Source organism: Aspergillus campestris (genome assembly GCF_002847485.1).
Source record: "Aspergillus campestris IBT 28561 chromosome Unknown P168scaffold_1, whole genome shotgun sequence".
Taxonomy (NCBI): domain Eukaryota; kingdom Fungi; phylum Ascomycota; class Eurotiomycetes; order Eurotiales; family Aspergillaceae; genus Aspergillus; species Aspergillus campestris.
The window spans coordinates 3,026,921-3,043,232 of record NW_020194336.1 but is presented as its reverse complement, the minus strand read 5'-3'; the positions used below and the strand labels follow the sequence as shown (position 1 = coordinate 3,043,232).

At 52.3% G+C, this 16,312-nt stretch overlaps 6 protein-coding genes across 6 annotated transcripts; 3 read left to right on the top strand and 3 right to left on the bottom strand.

Moving 5' to 3' along the window:
- Window positions 1–1,032: 1,032 nt before the first annotated feature.
- P168DRAFT_314824 (uncharacterized protein) lies at window positions 1,033–2,135 on the bottom strand (the record flags this gene model as incomplete). The annotated part of the gene is made up of 3 exons (XM_024839838.1): window positions 1,033–1,812; window positions 1,890–2,015; window positions 2,070–2,135. The coding sequence occupies 3 exons, from the start codon at window positions 2,133–2,135 to the stop codon at window positions 1,033–1,035; spliced, it is 972 nt and encodes a 323-aa protein (XP_024697360.1).
- Window positions 2,136–3,413: 1,278 nt separating this feature from the next.
- P168DRAFT_294641 (nuclear and cytoplasmic polyadenylated RNA-binding protein pub1) lies at window positions 3,414–5,102 on the top strand (the record flags this gene model as incomplete). The annotated part of the gene is made up of 5 exons (XM_024837969.1): window positions 3,414–3,785; window positions 3,841–3,945; window positions 4,006–4,653; window positions 4,737–4,869; window positions 4,933–5,102. The coding sequence occupies 5 exons, from the start codon at window positions 3,414–3,416 to the stop codon at window positions 5,100–5,102; spliced, it is 1,428 nt and encodes a 475-aa protein (XP_024697359.1).
- Window positions 5,103–6,293: 1,191 nt separating this feature from the next.
- On the top strand, window positions 6,294–7,561 carry P168DRAFT_286836 (PIG-Y family protein). The gene has a single exon (XM_024836434.1). The coding sequence runs from the start codon at window positions 6,386–6,388 to the stop codon at window positions 7,520–7,522; it is 1,137 nt and encodes a 378-aa protein (XP_024697358.1). The 5' UTR covers window positions 6,294–6,385; the 3' UTR covers window positions 7,523–7,561.
- Window positions 7,562–7,662: 101 nt separating this feature from the next.
- On the bottom strand, window positions 7,663–9,506 carry P168DRAFT_301400 (glutamine amidotransferase subunit DUG3). The gene is made up of 4 exons (XM_024838523.1): window positions 9,235–9,506; window positions 9,064–9,159; window positions 8,183–8,915; window positions 7,663–8,113 (listed from the first exon to the last, which is right to left on the bottom strand). The coding sequence occupies exons 1-4, from the start codon at window positions 9,247–9,249 to the stop codon at window positions 7,818–7,820; spliced, it is 1,140 nt and encodes a 379-aa protein (XP_024697357.1). The 5' UTR covers window positions 9,250–9,506; the 3' UTR covers window positions 7,663–7,817.
- Window positions 9,507–9,692: 186 nt separating this feature from the next.
- Window positions 9,693–13,002, top strand: P168DRAFT_263127 (dynamin-related GTPase MGM1). Its single transcript, XM_024834784.1, has 3 exons — window positions 9,693–10,125; window positions 10,189–12,204; window positions 12,284–13,002. The coding sequence occupies exons 1-3, from the start codon at window positions 9,828–9,830 to the stop codon at window positions 12,727–12,729; spliced, it is 2,760 nt and encodes a 919-aa protein (XP_024697356.1). The 5' UTR covers window positions 9,693–9,827; the 3' UTR covers window positions 12,730–13,002.
- Window positions 13,003–13,975: 973 nt separating this feature from the next.
- Window positions 13,976–15,901, bottom strand: P168DRAFT_314819 (alternative NADH-dehydrogenase; the record flags this gene model as incomplete). The annotated part of the gene is made up of 4 exons (XM_024839837.1): window positions 13,976–14,049; window positions 14,107–15,078; window positions 15,137–15,475; window positions 15,562–15,901. 4 exons carry the CDS (start codon window positions 15,899–15,901, stop codon window positions 13,976–13,978), a joined length of 1,725 nt encoding a protein of 574 aa, XP_024697355.1.
- Window positions 15,902–16,312: the final 411 nt, after the last annotated feature.

Here is a 16,312-nt window from a genome sequence, read left to right as displayed (position 1 = left end):
ATGAGGAAGGGGAAGTGGGTATCAAACAGTATTGCAAGTGTTGCTCATGCTTGAATAATACCAACTATTTTGTCCTTTTTCTTCTATTTTACCTTGTTGGCTTGATGTCCATTCTATTTTAATCACATTTTCCCGTCTGATTTCAAAAAGGGCCGGTCAAAGTTTATTTCATATCTTAAATCTATCTGTCACTCTTCAATCACTAACTATAGCCGCTTATCTCACGCGGCATTGGTCGGCGCCTTGGGTCAGCGCTGATACGCTTCCATGCTGTCGGGGTACGGGATTCTATCCACTGATCCACAGAGAGAAGGATTTTTATTTCTGCTAGGCGTGGATCGTTTGCATTCTAGAATGTTGGAATGAGAACCCCTAGTCTAGTGATGAGTGACCTCATCACTAGACGGGGTATAATAGTCATCATCATTAGCTGTCGTCTGCTCGCTCATAGATTCTATCAACCCGCACATTCCTTAGCATTTGGTCAATTGAGAGGTCTGTAGATTGCCCTAGCGCTTTACCTCTATACGCCACAATCTGTTGTAGGAACATGGCTATTTGAAAGTATATATGTAGCAGATCGTGGTCGATAGGCTTGACACGAGGCAAAGCCACGGGCAATCCACATGCAGAGCTAATCTGGTTTAAAGTTGAGGCGTCAACTTTGACAGGAATTGAGATTAGCTCTCTCTAGAAGATACCCCGGCTGACGCCTTGCGTCATTGCACATTCCGGGTTTGGGCTATCCCTTGCATAGATTCTTTGTGCCTTCTGGAATTGAAAGCGGGGGGTGGTGAGGAGACTGTCCTGGACTCTGTAGCGTAGGGGTTTGGACGATCGAGGTTGAGAGCAAGGTGGTCTGCTCGCTAGTTGAATGACCGTACATGTAGATTAGCACGATGCTGTTTCGTGCTTCGAATCCAGTTTGCGTAGTATGTTGACCCCAGAAGGGACCGTATATTAGCTAATACGCTATCAGATATTCAAACCATCCTTCTCATGCGCTGGTCAAGGCTCTCTCTCAGAGATAAATCAAGAAAACCAGTTGTCGTCGATCTCGGTGATATTCATTAAGTCATCGCCTTCAAGCAGATTCGGATCTCCCCCTGCTTCTCCTCCAAAGTTATCGTTCTCCATGAATAGATCGTCGAAACTTGATTCCCCCGGTCCTATGATATCCTCGGTGTTACTTCCGATCTGTGCGTCTGGCTGCTGGTTGCTATTTTCACCCCCAGGGGTGTCTGTTTTCTGTAGGTCCAAGTCGAATACATCTCCGCCTGCTGGCCCACTGGCGCCTGCCCCTGGTAGCTCCATGGCTGTGTTCGCGGACGGATCATTCTCGTTCGTATGACCGTTGGTGCCGTCCACGGCATTGGCAAAGTTGGACCCGGACAGGAAATTCTCGTTCCCAAGGTCGTCATCCCCGAAATCTAGGTTGAGATCGAACTCGTTGGGGGCGCTGTTGTCGTTTAACATGGAGTGGAAACTGATTTCTTCTGGTTTATTTGGGGATTGGTCAGGAGCTGCGGCTGCCGGTTCGTCGTTATTCTCCGGCTCTTGTTTCACAGGTTGATTCTCCTGCTTCACCGGGGCAGCTTCTTCGGCCGTGGCGACCTCGGGTTGCTCCGTTTGGCCTGGGGCATCTTTTTCTGCAACTGCGCTGGCGGACTCCATTTCAGGCTGTGATGGTGCAGGTTCCGGGTCTTGCTTGATGTCGGTTTCATCCATGACGGTGTCTTGAGCTGGTTGTAGGGCGGACTTTTGGGCCAAGACTGCTTCGTAGTCCCTTTCCAAAAACGCTTTGGCAATAAACTGTTTACTGTTAGACGAATCCGATAGTCGACCCAGGACACTTGTATCATTGTCCACAGTTGATAAGGTTCACTCACAATCTGTTCAGACAAATTGTCCAATGCGTTCTGAAATTCTTCGTGGGCGACTGGGATCGTCCGCTTCAACTGCGTCCTGGCCTGCGTCGAGCCTGCTGCCCGGAAGAATCGCCCGGTTTCGACCAGCTATCAAGCGCATGTCAGGCTCTCGTCCATCCACCGGGATCAATGGGGAATTACCGATTTATTGACCATCGTAGCTAGGACCCCCAAAGACTCGGGGTCCGCATAGTTTGTTGTAGCCATACTCGTGAGCTTCGGATGATCTCTTCTTCAGAAGCGAGATGGGAGAGTATGGAGATCCTGCTATGCCCAGTTAATGGATCGGGACTAGTGTTCACTTAAACAAATAATCGACAGGCTCATCATTCATGAGAGCAGACGCACAAAAACAAGAAGATCAATTAAGACAACATTTGGTATTATTGCTACCACTTTGGACTGAAGTGGGATTTACAGGTCATACATCAGTCCAATTGAAAAAAGGCACGGCACCCCAGGAATCGTGATTATGTGATGTATCTAGCGCTAGACGATCTGTATCAGGGGCTAGAAAAAAATCCAAAAGAACGTACCTGAAGGAGCTTCCAGAAATAAACCGGGATAATGTCTCGCGACAGATGGATAGATCGATAGATCAACTGGGGGTCAAGTGGTAAGCGCCTTGAGGAGGGAACAAAGAGACTCTGAGAATGGGATGTCTGAAGTTCCAGGCAAGCCTAACGCCATGCGGACTAGATCGGAGCTCACCTTTCCCCACCCGCAGCGGCTCTTGACCATCCAAACTCCCTCGTTCCCTTCAATCATCCATCTTCTCCCCCTGTTGTTCTTCCCGATTTCATTTCCATTCCATTTCATTTCTCACCTGTTTCCTAGTTCCCTTTCCTTCTTCCTCGTCGTTTGTCTCCTGGTGTCGAGATCCGAAGGTGATTTGTTCATTTCTCCCCTTTGCGTCTTCTGTTTCCCTTATTTTCCTATCTTCATTAGCTGTCGGACTGTTCTCCTAAGCTTTGTCGGCCACTTCTTCGCTGTCGTTGAGAAAGTGGTGTTTTGAGTTGTCTGGATTCTAGCGCCTTTTAATCCGTCACGAATCTTTCTTTGTTTTTTACTCTTCCCACCTTTACTCCAATCGTCACTTCGTCGACGGTTTATTTTTTTTTTCTCTCTTCCCTCTACGCTTTTCGTTTTCTCTGTCTTCTCATCTAGCGCTTGTTGCTCCATCTTCAACCCTTCCCCTTTCTCTTTTCCCTTTCCTTTATTTCCTTGTCGATTGTGTCCTTTGGTGAGTCGATCCCCGCGTCGCTTTCCGCCTTTTGACACCCAGCAAGCAGCCTCTGACTGCGTAACGCCCTGCATCGTCCCGTCACAGGCAGCAGATTTTCCCATCACCTTACTTCCCCCCTGATCAAACACTACCAATTGGGGGAAAAAAAAAGGAAAATACCTAATAATAGTAACTGACCGGTATAGCATTTGGATTACGGATCGCCTCCTTTGTATATTCCACCTCGCGGACTTCTCACAATGGCTGATAACGTTCCCGCCTCGGCTCCCTCGAACATCCCTCAGGCTTCGCCTGCTGCCGCCGGACAGCATTACGATGGCTCTCAGGGTAACGGGCCAGCGAATCCTTCCCACATGCCTCCTCCTCCCCGCCCGCCCGTGATCATTCCTCAGAACACCAACCCGATCCCGACTGCCATCACCTCTCCGATGTCCGGGAACATGATGTCTCCGACCAGCGCGGGCGGGTTCGTGCGCCGGGCGGCCCCTGAGCCCAACAAGAGAGCTCTCTACGTCGGTGGTCTGGATCCCCGGGTGACGGAGGATATCCTGAAACAAATCTTCGAAACCACGGGCCATGTCAGCAGTGTGAAGATCATCCCCGACAAGAACGTGTGTTTACTCTTACTCTAGCGTTGAGAACTCCCTGTGGTACTAATTGAAACAGAAATTCAACAGCAAAGGTTACAACTACGGCTTCATCGAATTCGACGACCCGGGTGCCGCCGAACGAGCGATGCAGACCCTCAATGGTCGTCGCATCCATCAATCGGTATGGGATCATGTTCTCTCAAGTCCCCCTTGGGAGCAATTGCTGATGGCCTGTCAATAGGAAATCCGCGTCAACTGGGCCTACCAGTCCAACAGCACCAACAAAGAAGACACCTCGAATCACTTCCACATCTTCGTTGGCGACCTGAGCAACGAAGTCAACGACGAGATCTTGCAACAGGCGTTCAATGCGTTCGGCTCGGTGTCCGAGGCCCGGGTTATGTGGGACATGAAGACCGGCCGTTCTCGTGGCTACGGGTTTGTTGCTTTCCGCGACCGCAATGAGGCCGACAAGGCCCTGACCTCGATGGACGGGGAATGGCTCGGCTCCCGCGCTATTCGGTGCAACTGGGCCAACCAGAAGGGACAACCTTCCATCTCGCAGCAGCAGGCCATGGCCGCAATGGGCATGACCCCAACCACGCCGTTCGGCCACCACCACTTCCCTACGCATGGCATCCAGAGCTACGACATGGTGGTCCAGCAGACCCCGCAGTGGCAGACCACGTGCTATGTGGGTAACTTGACCCCGTACACCACCCAGAACGACCTGGTTCCCCTGTTCCAGAACTTTGGCTACGTCGTGGAGACTCGTCTCCAGGCCGACCGTGGTTTTGCCTTCATCAAGATGGACACGCATGAGAACGCGGCCATGGCCATTTGCCAATTGAACGGATACAACGTCAACGGACGACCCCTGAAGTGCAGCGTATGTTTTCTACCTTGGCATCGTGCTTGCTCTACATGCTCTGCGTGACCCCGTCTATTGTCTACGTGCTAATATCGTCGCAGTGGGGCAAGGATCGCCCTCCCACCGGTCAATTTGATAACTTTTCTGCTCCCCAGGGTAACTCCCCTTTTAACTCCAACCCTACCCCATTCTTCCCTCCGTACCCTGGTCCAGGAGGACCGATGGCTCCTCAAGGTAGCTCTCCTACCGACGACGTTTATCACAGTGGGGAACTGTAGCTGATGAAACGAGGTTCAGGACCAAACCCGGCTGGTAGAGGTTGGGATCAATCGGGAATGGCTGGCCAGGGGTATGGTCAAGTTCCTGCAAATGCTGGCTTCGGCCGCGGACAAGCCGCACCCAATGCCGGCTGGGCTCAACCCAACAACGCCAACTTCGGAAATGGCTTTGGAGGCTACCAGTCGTAGCCTGTCGATATACTCCCCGAGCATACCATCCTGGCTACTGCTGAGCATAGTGTCAGCAAAAAGATTGATCTTCAAGATGGCTAGTGGTTATAGCTACCTACAGTGATAAGAAGAGGCCCTTTTTGCTTGTGTGTGGTTTTTCCTTTTCTCTTTTCTCTTGTCGTGTCTCCTTTTTCTACTATTTTCTTTTTTCTATTTTGTTCTTACTTCAATCTTCTTTTCTTATCTTCTCTCTTATTCCAATTACCAATCATCTCCTCCCCTTCGATCTGCATACTTCTCTTCCCATGCAATGTTTCCCATCGTTGTCTCAAATGGATTTTGAAGCGCTTCCCCCATTCTCGACTGCTTTCTTTTTGAAATTAAACCTGTGTGTTATCGTACACCAAATACCCCAAGTTCATCTTGCTGGTTAAATCCCAATTACTTCTTTCAATCATGTCAAGATTCCTGCTCAGGAGCTTCTTGGACTTACGGTCCAAGTCTTTTGCAGAACAAAAAAGTACCTCCATGTCTCTCTTCTTTATCTTTATCATTATTTTGGACCGTCATTTGAAACTTTCCTCTCGGAGTTCCTAAAGTATATCATACATAGTTTGTATGCGTGGCCGATTACAGGAATCGGGTTCTCTTATGCATGCCCGCACTGTATTTCTTGTTCTGCCATATAGCTGGTTTTCTTTCAGAATATTTCTGTTCATTATTTTCATTCTCTATGATATTGGCCATTCTCAATATGCGTTCTCGCATTCTGTTCTACAAAACTGTCCCCCTGATGATACCAATTTGATTTTCGTCGCCAGTGCCCTGAGGCAAATCATTACTTTTAGGTCTGGTTGCCGGTGTTTTGGACATTCAATAGTACTTTACCCCTGACATTCAAATGAGAAGTTGTGAAAGAACAAGAGCAAAACTGTTATATTCTGGAGATAGACTAGCTACCAGTCATAGCTTGTATTTTATATTCCTAGGTATCTAATTGACACCAACTACTCGATGTCACTCGAATTACTCCACACTCAAGAAACCGTTTCCAGACCAGGTCTAAACTTGGGTCTACTAAGACCGGGTACCGTACTCACGGGGTGCGGTTGATAGTGGGTTGCTTACCGCCCGGGTTCTGGGTGGTCCAGACTACTACTACCCGTTCCAATCCCGACCCTTCCATCTTTCGCAAGAAACAACCTCCCAATGAACACCCGCGCAAAACAACCTTCCACATCTCCAGTCTGAATGAGACCATCCTAACCATCAGCTGATATGGTTGCGCCCACCTCGCGCCAATGGAAGATGCAAACGGCCCCAAAACCATAATCCCCGCGCCGCCGGACAACGATGACCAGCAGCACCCAGGGCGGACGCGCTCCAGCAGCGCAAGCAGCGGACACAAGCGCACCACATCCAGCTCGCTCCTGTCACGGCTCTCCTTCCTGCGAATGATGCAAGCCAACCAGGACAATAATCCGTCCCAGCGAAACTACCCCAGCGCCAACCGCGACAGCGTCGACGAGCTCGGCCCGGGCCTAAAGGGGGCCAAGGCCATGTCGACCGCGCTGCAGCAGCACAAGCGCACACGCAGACGGAGAGGCTCGCTACGGAAGACAGCGCTGCTGGGAACGCGGTTCGAACACCGCGATAAGAAGATCAGCCGGACGTCGTCGGATGTTCTGCGGGGGGAGGTCAGGGAAGGACCACAGCAGCTGCCGCCGCCCCGCGCTGGGACGTTCCCTGTCGGCAGTGACATGTACCCTATCGGCAACCAGGACGAAGAAGAAAGTTATGAGAATACGCGAGCGTGGACGTTTATGGAGGCGCCGTCGAGGTCTGCGGGGGACCATCCTCATCTGCCCCTCGCAAAGGACGACAAGATGCTCGGGGGTGAGACGACCGACGACGAGGAGATCATGACGTTCCCGCGCGTCAAGAACACAAACGCCGCTGTCGCTGCGGCGCTGCATAGTTCCTCCGCGGGCAGCAATGCCGGCGCTGCAGGCTTGCACCTCCCGACGACCGCTTCCAGCGCAGACCCCTACTACGCTCTCCAGGCAGAGCCGGCGTACAGGGCCATCCACCGGGCCAAATCGCCTCTCACGACTCATCCGGCGGATATAGCGGGTGGCCCGGAACTGGTGCGGGACTACTCGGAGACGGAGTGGTGGGGGTGGATAATTCTGATTGTGACGTGGATTGTGTTTGTTGTCGGCATGGGGAGTTGCTTTGGGGTGTGGAGCTGGGCTTGGGATGTCGGTGAGACGCCCTATGCGCCGCCTGAGCTGGAGGATGATCCTACGCTGCCTATTGTCGGGTATTATCCGGCGCTTATTATTCTGACGGCTGTTATGTCGTGGGTTTGGGTTGTGGTTGCCTGGGTGGGTATGAAGTATTTTAAGCATGCGAATATCTCGGGGGATGATATATGATTGTACCAACCAATGGATCTTTATGTGCTGTTTTTGTCGCCCTAGACAAGCTCTTAGAAGACAGTAGTTATATGAGGCTCACAACTCCTAATAGCAATACGCCCCAAACTCCACACACTAGTAGGCAAGAAAGAGTAAATGGTCAAATTAAAAATATCTATGATGTATGCTGCACCGAAAGCCACAATACCAAAGCAACAACCCCATCCATGTCTTCTCGACAACCTCGCAATAGTAATCCAATCACCAACGCCAGAGCCCATCAACTCCAAATCATATTCAATCAACACAGTCGCTAATGCGACAACGCGCACTGATTCGCGACAGAAATCTGGTGCTGTTCGAGTCCTCCGCTGGGATCATCCAGCCTCGATCCGTTCAGATTGATAGCCGGTGTTCGCGGGCCCTCCGTGTTCTGAGGCTGCACCGTGGTTCCCGGCGCCGTGCTAACGAGGCCCTTGGACACGGCGAAACAGGAGGACCGGTCTTGGTTCACGTTCTCGACGTAGAACTCGTCCATGATTGGGTGAAGCAGGACGGTCTGCTTGTCGATTGTGACGACGGAGTTGGCGGGGACGGAGACCCAGTTGTCTATGATTGGTACTGTCAGTGTTTTGCCTTTCCCAATGAGAAAGAAGGGGGGGGGGGTTTAAAACGTACGTCTCTCAAAAGTGATCGGCTCACTAGCCACCAAAACGATATCCGCGCCCTTATCATGGCGCTCCATCTTATAATGGCCCTTATCCGCCCCCTCCTTCCACTTTGTCCCAGACGAAAAGTACAAACTCGCCGGCTCATCCGTCTTGCTGCTAATATACCGCGTACAAACAACCGTATTCCCATCCGTGACAGCAAAATTGAGCAAACTGCGCGTCTCGACCCCTGAAACATTATGCCTCTTGGGAATATCGCGAATAAACTCATTAATCTTCGCAATAGTCTTCACCATCACACGCCTCAACACCTCATGCCCAAACCCATCAGGCCCCGGATCCGCACTCGGATCCACGCCCTCCTTCTCCAGCAGATCCAGAAACAGCGCAAACGCCCACTCGCTGTCCGTGCCGCCCTTGACACCCAGGTACCACTTGTCGGCCAGCGAATCCGCCAGCGTCCGCTTGATGTACCCCCACCCGCCGACGTTGCCGTTGTGCATCCACATTAGACGCTGGTGCTGGAAGGGGTGGCAGTTGTTATCGGAGAGGGCGCCCTCTGTTGTTGCGCGCACGTGCGCGAAGATTAGGTTTGAGCATGTTTTGGAGGCGAGACGCTCTAGGTTCTCGCAGTTCCATGCAGGCAGTGTGGATGTGAAGATGCATGGCTCAGGGCCGAGTTTGGGGTCGGTGTAGAAGCCTACGCCGAAGCCGTCGCCGTTTACGGGGCGGCGGTTGTCCTGTTTGTTTGTTAGATGGCACTTGTCTTCTTTCTTTCTTTCTTTCTTTTTTTTTTTTTTTTTGTATATCCTCGTAGGGTACTCCTCCGCACACTAGCTGGATCGGAGCTCTCCCGAAAGTATCGATTGCATGATATCGAAAGCTTACCAGTCTTAAGCGAGAGTCATACGACTGAGTCAGGATAGAATGACTGGGTTCAGTGACCAACTTGCTGAGGCGAATGTCATGGCTGCCTTTGTATATCTGCGAAGGAGCGGTCAGAGACATGTGTACTGGAGTGATGTATGTATGGACAGGAAATGTACAAAGCCAACTTACCAAGAAACGGCACATGATAGAGGGTTCAAGTCCGACTACTCTGTGCTCTAGAGGCTATGATTCACCAAAATAGGGGCAATGAGCTTGGAATAAAGGAATGCTAGAAAGTTGAAGTTTCGACTGTTGACCGGCAGGGCCGAGATCGCAGGCTGATAACGTGTGGGATCTGGTTTGTCCACTGTCGATTGAGCAACACGTCACCCTGCACCACAATATGTATCAAGTACTACAAGATCAATTGAGCCTGAAGACCTTTAACAAAAATATAAGTGGTATTTAAAGAGTATAGTAAAAGAAACATGTGTTATCTACTATGATGATGTCGCCATTCCAATCCCACGTGACTCACACCGACTCCGTACGGGCGGCGACGCGGCCAGAGCGCGCAGGTCACGGGGCCCGCCGGCAGACATCGATGACATCCCGCTTTCTCCATTCCCGGCTTCACATCATCCGATTCTCCAACAGCTAGCTCTTCAAGCTTTGCCTGCACCTTCCTCTCTATCATCATATCCCCACGTGGCGCTGAGCCCTGGAGATGACTACGTGCTTCCCTCTTTTCTACTAGAGAGGTGTATGAGATCACAACAACCATGAGCGGGAGAATTATCTCCCACCGACTAGTTCCGCTTTTGCGGACGGGACTCCTCGCCCGCCGTGTTCACAACGCCAGCGCTAGGACCGGGGGCCTGTTGCGCTCTGATGGCGGTGCCGCGCTGCGAGGACGGGCCTGGCCGTTTGGGGCCAATGCTATCCATAATGTCCCCGCTGTGCGCACCATCTCGTTCGCGAGAATGCTTCCCAAGCTGGCTGTGAAACTCGCGAAGATTCCGACGATGTTGGGCGGGGCGACGGTGGCTGGATTCGCTTATTTTCAGTACCAGGCTACCCGTATGTGAATGATAATGTCCTACTTGTGTTGGAGAATGTGCTTGGCTAATGTGAATTTACCAGAGGCCGGAATTTATGCGATCGATGTGTTTAAGCGAGCTGGGGAAACGGCAGGCGATACGGCGTCGAGCTTATTTTCGGAGCTGCAGGGTATGGCGGAACAGACCCAGCGCGGCTGGCAGAAGACTACGGGGGACATTGAAGTCCCGGAATGGCTGCAGAAGATTCTGAGGTTTGACGAGGAGTCTCAATCCAACAAGGGTGGTTCTTCGGGGGGCGGAAAAGAACCCAAGGAAGCTAGGTCTGGTGCTGCAGCGGCTGCAGGCGCGGCCACCGGTTCGGCGTTGGCATACGAGGATGACGACGAGCGTTCGAATAAGCAGGCTGCGGAGGACGATCAGATGATGCTTCTGACGCGGAAGATGATTGAGATCAGGAATATCCTTCAGACCGTCGGGCAGTCCAACACGCTCACGCTCCCGTCCATTGTCGTCATTGGCTCTCAGTCGTCCGGGAAAAGCTCGGTTCTGGAGGCCATCGTGGGCCACGAATTCCTTCCGAAAGGCTCCAACATGGTCACTCGACGACCCATCGAGCTTACGCTTGTCAACACACCCAATGCGCAGGCTGAATATGGAGAGTTCCCGGCTCTTGGATTGGGCAAGATCACCGACTTCTCTCAGGTGCAGCGCACCCTTACCGACCTCAACCTGGCTGTGCCTGAGAAGGACTGCGTGACGGATGATCCGATTCAGCTCACCATCTACTCCCCCAACGTCCCTGATTTATCTCTCATCGACCTTCCGGGATATATCCAAGTTGCTGGCGAGGACCAGCCCCCGCAGCTGAAGCAGAAAATCTCGGACCTTTGCGACAAGTACATCCAGGCGCCCAACGTGATTCTTGCGATCTCCGCCGCAGATGTTGATCTTGCCAACTCGACCGCTCTCCGGGCAAGCCGTAGGGTCGATCCCCGAGGCGAGAGAACGATTGGAGTCATTACGAAGATGGATCTAGTTGATCCTGAGCGGGGCGCCAGAATGCTCGCCGACAAGAAATACCCTCTTCGTCTAGGATACGTGGGAGTCGTCTCTCGCATTCCGCCAACAACAACCCTATTCTCCCGAGGAAGTGGCAACATTACGAGTGCCATCATGAAGAACGAGCATTCCTATTTCTCTGCGCACCCCTCCGAGTTTGGCTCGCAGTCTGATGTGTTGGTTGGCGTGAACACTTTGCGCAACAAGCTCATGCATGTCCTCGAGCAGACGATGGCGTCAAGCCTAGCCGGTACTAGGGACGCCATCAGTCAAGAACTAGAAGAAGCGACGTACGAGTTCAAGGTCCAATATAACGACCGTCCTCTGAGCGCAGAGTCATATCTCGCCGAAAGCCTGGACAGCTTCAAGCATTCGTTCAAGGCGTTCGCCGAAAACTTCGGCCGACCGCAAGTCCGCGAGATGCTCAAGAATGAGCTGGACCAGCGAGTCATGGACATCCTGGCCCAGAGATACTGGAACCGACCAGTCGACGATCTGACCAGCGCACTGCCCGAAGTCGATCCCCTCAGCGACCTGCCCAAGGCCGACCCAGAATCGCTCTATTGGCACCGTAAATTGGACGCGTCGACTTCCTCCCTAACCAAACTCGGCATTGGCCGACTCGCTACGACTGTCGTTGCGAACGCCATCCAAAGCCACGTGGATCGACTGCTCGCCGATTCCACTTTCGCTGCCCACCCATACGCTCAGAAGCAGATCGTGGACGCGTCCACCAGCATCCTCAACGACCGCTTCTTCAGCACCAGCGACCAGGTCGAGAACTGCATCAAACCGTATAAGTTCGAGATCGAAGTCGAAGATCCTGAGTGGACCAAAGGCCGCGAGAACGTCAGCAAAGTCCTAAAGGACGAGCTTCGCGCTTGCGAAGCGGCATTGAAGCGTGTCGAAGACAACATCGGCAAGAGAAAGATCCGCGACGTAATGGGTTTCGTCGACAAGGTACGAAAGGGCGAGTTGGTTCTCGAAGGCGACGGTGCCGTCGGTGCCGGTGGTTTCAGCGCTGCTCTTCTGTCCAAAGGTACGAAAACTCTCTCAAGAGTTCCCAACCAAAACTCCCCCCCACTCTTTAGACTCCAATCCTAACCTACAAACCCCAGGCCGCGAAAGCATCTTCCTCCGCGACCGCGCCGACTTGATCAAAATGCGCCTCCTCGCAATCCGGTCCAAGCAATGCGCCACAAAAAAGAACAAATACTACTGCCCCGAGATCTTCCTCGACGTCGTCGCCGACAAGCTCACCTCCACCGCCGTCCTCTTCCTCAACGTCGAGCTCCTCTCCGAATTCTACTACAACTTCCCTCGCGAGCTGGACCTCCGCCTGGGTCGCCACCTCTCCGACGCAGAGATCGAGCGGTTCGCGCGCGAAGACCCCCGCATCCGCCGCCACCTGGACGTCATCCGCAAGAAGGAGCTGCTCGAGCTGGCCCTGCAGAAGATCGAGAGCATTCGCCAGCTGGATGGGCGGAGCAGTTTGCATCGGGGTGGTAAGGAGCGGCCGGCGTTGGCGAAGGAGCAGCGCGGGAGGGGGTGGAATTTGTTCTGATATGATTGATCTGTCTGACTTGCGCGTAGATACCTAGATATTGATTTCTCTCTTCTTCTTTCTCTCGCTCTTTTCTCTTTCTTGTTTATTATTTCGGATCGTCACTCCCTCTACAATGGTCTGCAACCTTCCTCCAGGCCAACCATCCGTCTCATCTCATCTGAGAGTTCACCCCAGATATCTATAATACTGGGTACATACATTCCCACTCCTTATTCCAACTCAGGACGAACCATGTATATTAAACACACCATACTGGAAACATTCATATTCAACCCCTTTTCCCATCTTCCATAAAGTAGCACAGTATCATCCAGTACCAAGCTATACCAAACACCCACACGGAGTCCTACGCTGACTGATATTTCTCACACAACCAAACGGATAAATATCACGTGTACTTACGTGTACCACTCGAAGAAGAGGTAGATGGTCGACTGCTTGCCTAGAGAAACCTAAGTAACAGGCACATTCTACGTATGGTCGTATTGACAAACACGATCCATAATGAGCTAAGTAGGTCTGTTCCAGGTAGTAGATCTAGTCAGACTCGTTTCCATGGTTGGTTTGACATAACCCATGTAAATCAAGTATCCACTTGTGGTGTTCAAGGCAATAAGTAGATAGATACGCTTATAGAAGACAAAGAAAGTGGAAATGTTCCAAAGATGGTAGTACAAAAGATAGGATAGGATAGGATAGGAAAGCTAAGTAAGACAAGTGAGAAAGACAAAGTGGGACAATAGAAAGACAGGAAATAAGATCATAGAAAATAGAAATAGAAACGATTATGGCAGGTTCTAGAGTATCTCTAAAAAAAAAAAAAAAAAAGGAAAAGACATGAATAAACCAATCAACCCCACGCCAGTCTATCTATTCAATACACGGAGAAGAAAACAAAGGAGAAAAAAATAAGATAAGAAGGAAAATTAGTGCTTTTCGAATACCTCGTTTCGAGAGATAGTCGGACTAAATCAGCCGACTAGAATGCACCGATATCTTTAGCTAGATGGCGTTCTAGGTAACTGACACCACAGCTGAAGGACAGTCCAGGTATTAGACAGCCCTACGTGGTGTTGAGGGCAAGAAGGGTAGGTGGAAGAAGAAAAGAACATGGTCGTGGAAACGGCGTCAAGGAAAGATGAGGGGTTTGGTGAAGGGACAAAGCGAGAGATTGGTTCCCTCGTGCCCCGAGTGGTGAGTGAAGGATGTATGAGTGAGTGAGGGATGTAGTTGGTCGAGAGGTTTACTCGCGAGACACGTCACGACCGAAAAGCTTGGCCTTGATCCAGTCCACAGCGACCAAAACACGGTTGCGGTCTATAATAATCATCAGTAAACTATTCACAAAGAAAGGGGTAAATGGTTAAAACTTACTGCTGAAGCACATGCTCAGGTAGGCGCTGCGCCAGAACAGGTAGGTCATGGTGCCACCGCTTGCGATATTGCCACTCAGCCAGCTGATATCTGCAACCGCGCGCTCCTTGCCAATGTAGGCCAGACTGCCCTGGTGGGAGTACTGGAAGGGGCCGATCTGCTTGATGCGGCGCAATTGACGCTGGCGCTCACGGATATCGTCAAAGACCTTGTTCCGCTCGTCGCCGTTCTTGGCCAGGGCCTGGGCGTCCGACAGACCCTTCAATTCCTTCTCGAGAGTCTCCGTCTTCGCCATGGTGTTGAACAGGCGCGCCAGGAAAGCACCTTCTTGGCCGGCAACCTGGGCGGTGGGGGCGTAGTTGGTGATCGCACAGTCACCGACGGCCCAGACGTTCTCGGTGCCGTTGACGACGAGGTACTCGTTGACGGCCAGACCGCGACGCGAGTTCTTCTGGGCGGGAAGCTGGTTCATGAGGTCGCGAACGACGTTGCGCACCGCGTTACCGGTGGCCCAGACCAGCAGACCGTAGGGGATGGTCTCCAACTCCCGGGAGCCATCGGGCTTGGTGACCTCAGCCTCGATGTACTTGTCGGTGACGTTCTTGACCATGGTCTTGGCCCGGATGCTGATAGCCTCCTCCTTGAAGGTCGACTCGGTGTAGTCAATGAGCTGCTTGGAGAACATGGGGAGCACGTTGGGCAGCGCCTCGACCAGGGTGACGTGGAAGTTCTTCTGGATATCGGGGATCCACTTCTTCAAGTCCTCCTCGAAGAAATCCTGCAGCTCGCCGGCGAATTCGACACCGGTCGGGCCACCACCGACGACCACCATGTGCAGGAGACGCTTGACCTCCTCGGGCGACTGATCCTTGAACATAGCGGTCTCGACACAGTCCATGATACGCTTGCGGATCTTCTGCGCATCGCCGACTTCCTTCAGGAAGCAGGAGTGCTCCTTAACACCCTTGATGCCTATCATTGTGCGTCAGCGGGTGTCATCAAGAGGGAGGAGTATCGAATTGGTACATACCGAAAGTAGCGTTCTCGGCACCGACACCCACGACAAGCATATCGAAGGGAACCACGGTGTGCGAGATATCACCCTTGATCTCGGAGTCGTCGCTGATGTACACCACGCGCTTCTCGTAGTCGATCTTTGTAGCCTCGGCTTCGTAGAACTTCACGCCGGCGACTTTCTGGCGAAGGATGTTCCGGATCGGCTCCATGATCGAACGGTGCTCAATCAGACCGGTGGTGCACGACGGCAGCAGGGGGGTGAAGAGGAAGTAGTTTCGGGGGGAAACCACGACGACATTGTAGTTTTCCGTGTCGAGCTTCTTCAGCAGAGAAACGGAGCCCCATCCGGTACCTGGCGCGCGGAATTCTCATCAGCAACTATATTCGTTGTCGCGTCGAACGGGACACTGCAGGAGACCGCGCAAAAGCCTCACTTACCCAGAATCACCAGGGTCTTCTTCGACGGGTCCGGCTCGGACTGCTCGATCGGATGACGTTGCTCGTAGATGCTGTAAACCAAGGCACCGGTCATCCCCAAACCGGTCAGCCACGTCAGGCGCCAAGCCCACCGCAAAAACCGGAATCGCTGCTTGGGCTTCGGGGCGGGGGCGGTCGGGGCGGCATCGGCGTAAGTCCGACGGGCGACGCGCTGGACGGATTGCTGGGAGAGCCCGCTGGAGCGCAAAGGGCGAGCAGCGCGAAGGGCATGGCAGGGAGAGCGCGTCGAGAGCGACCTGCGCGACAGCGACGACAAATGCATGATTGACGGGGGGGTCATGTTGGCTCGCATGGCCAAAGTACTTCCAACCATTGTTAGGTTGTCGCACCTAGACAAGGGCGAGGCAGGAAGAGCGCAGGTGGAAGGGAGGGGAGAGGTGGAGGGAGTGAAAGAAGGGAATGGGAAAAAGAGAAAGAAAGAAAGAAGAGAGAAGAAAGAAGGGGTGGATAAGAAGATCGACCTCTTTGATAATAAACCACAAGCCTCGAGGAAAGACAGAAAAAAAAAAAAAAAATATGCCCGCCCAGGTGACTGATTGCGATAGCGTTTTTAGCTCTTTTGGGCGAATCGGTGTGCTTGCTGGGACTGTAGAAGGTTTAGCTGTCCCGGTGGAAGTTTTCCTCTTTTACCCTCTTAATGGGGTCTGCCGTGGGGCTTTTCGTTCCAACGCCCCCCCTGGAGCCACCCAAA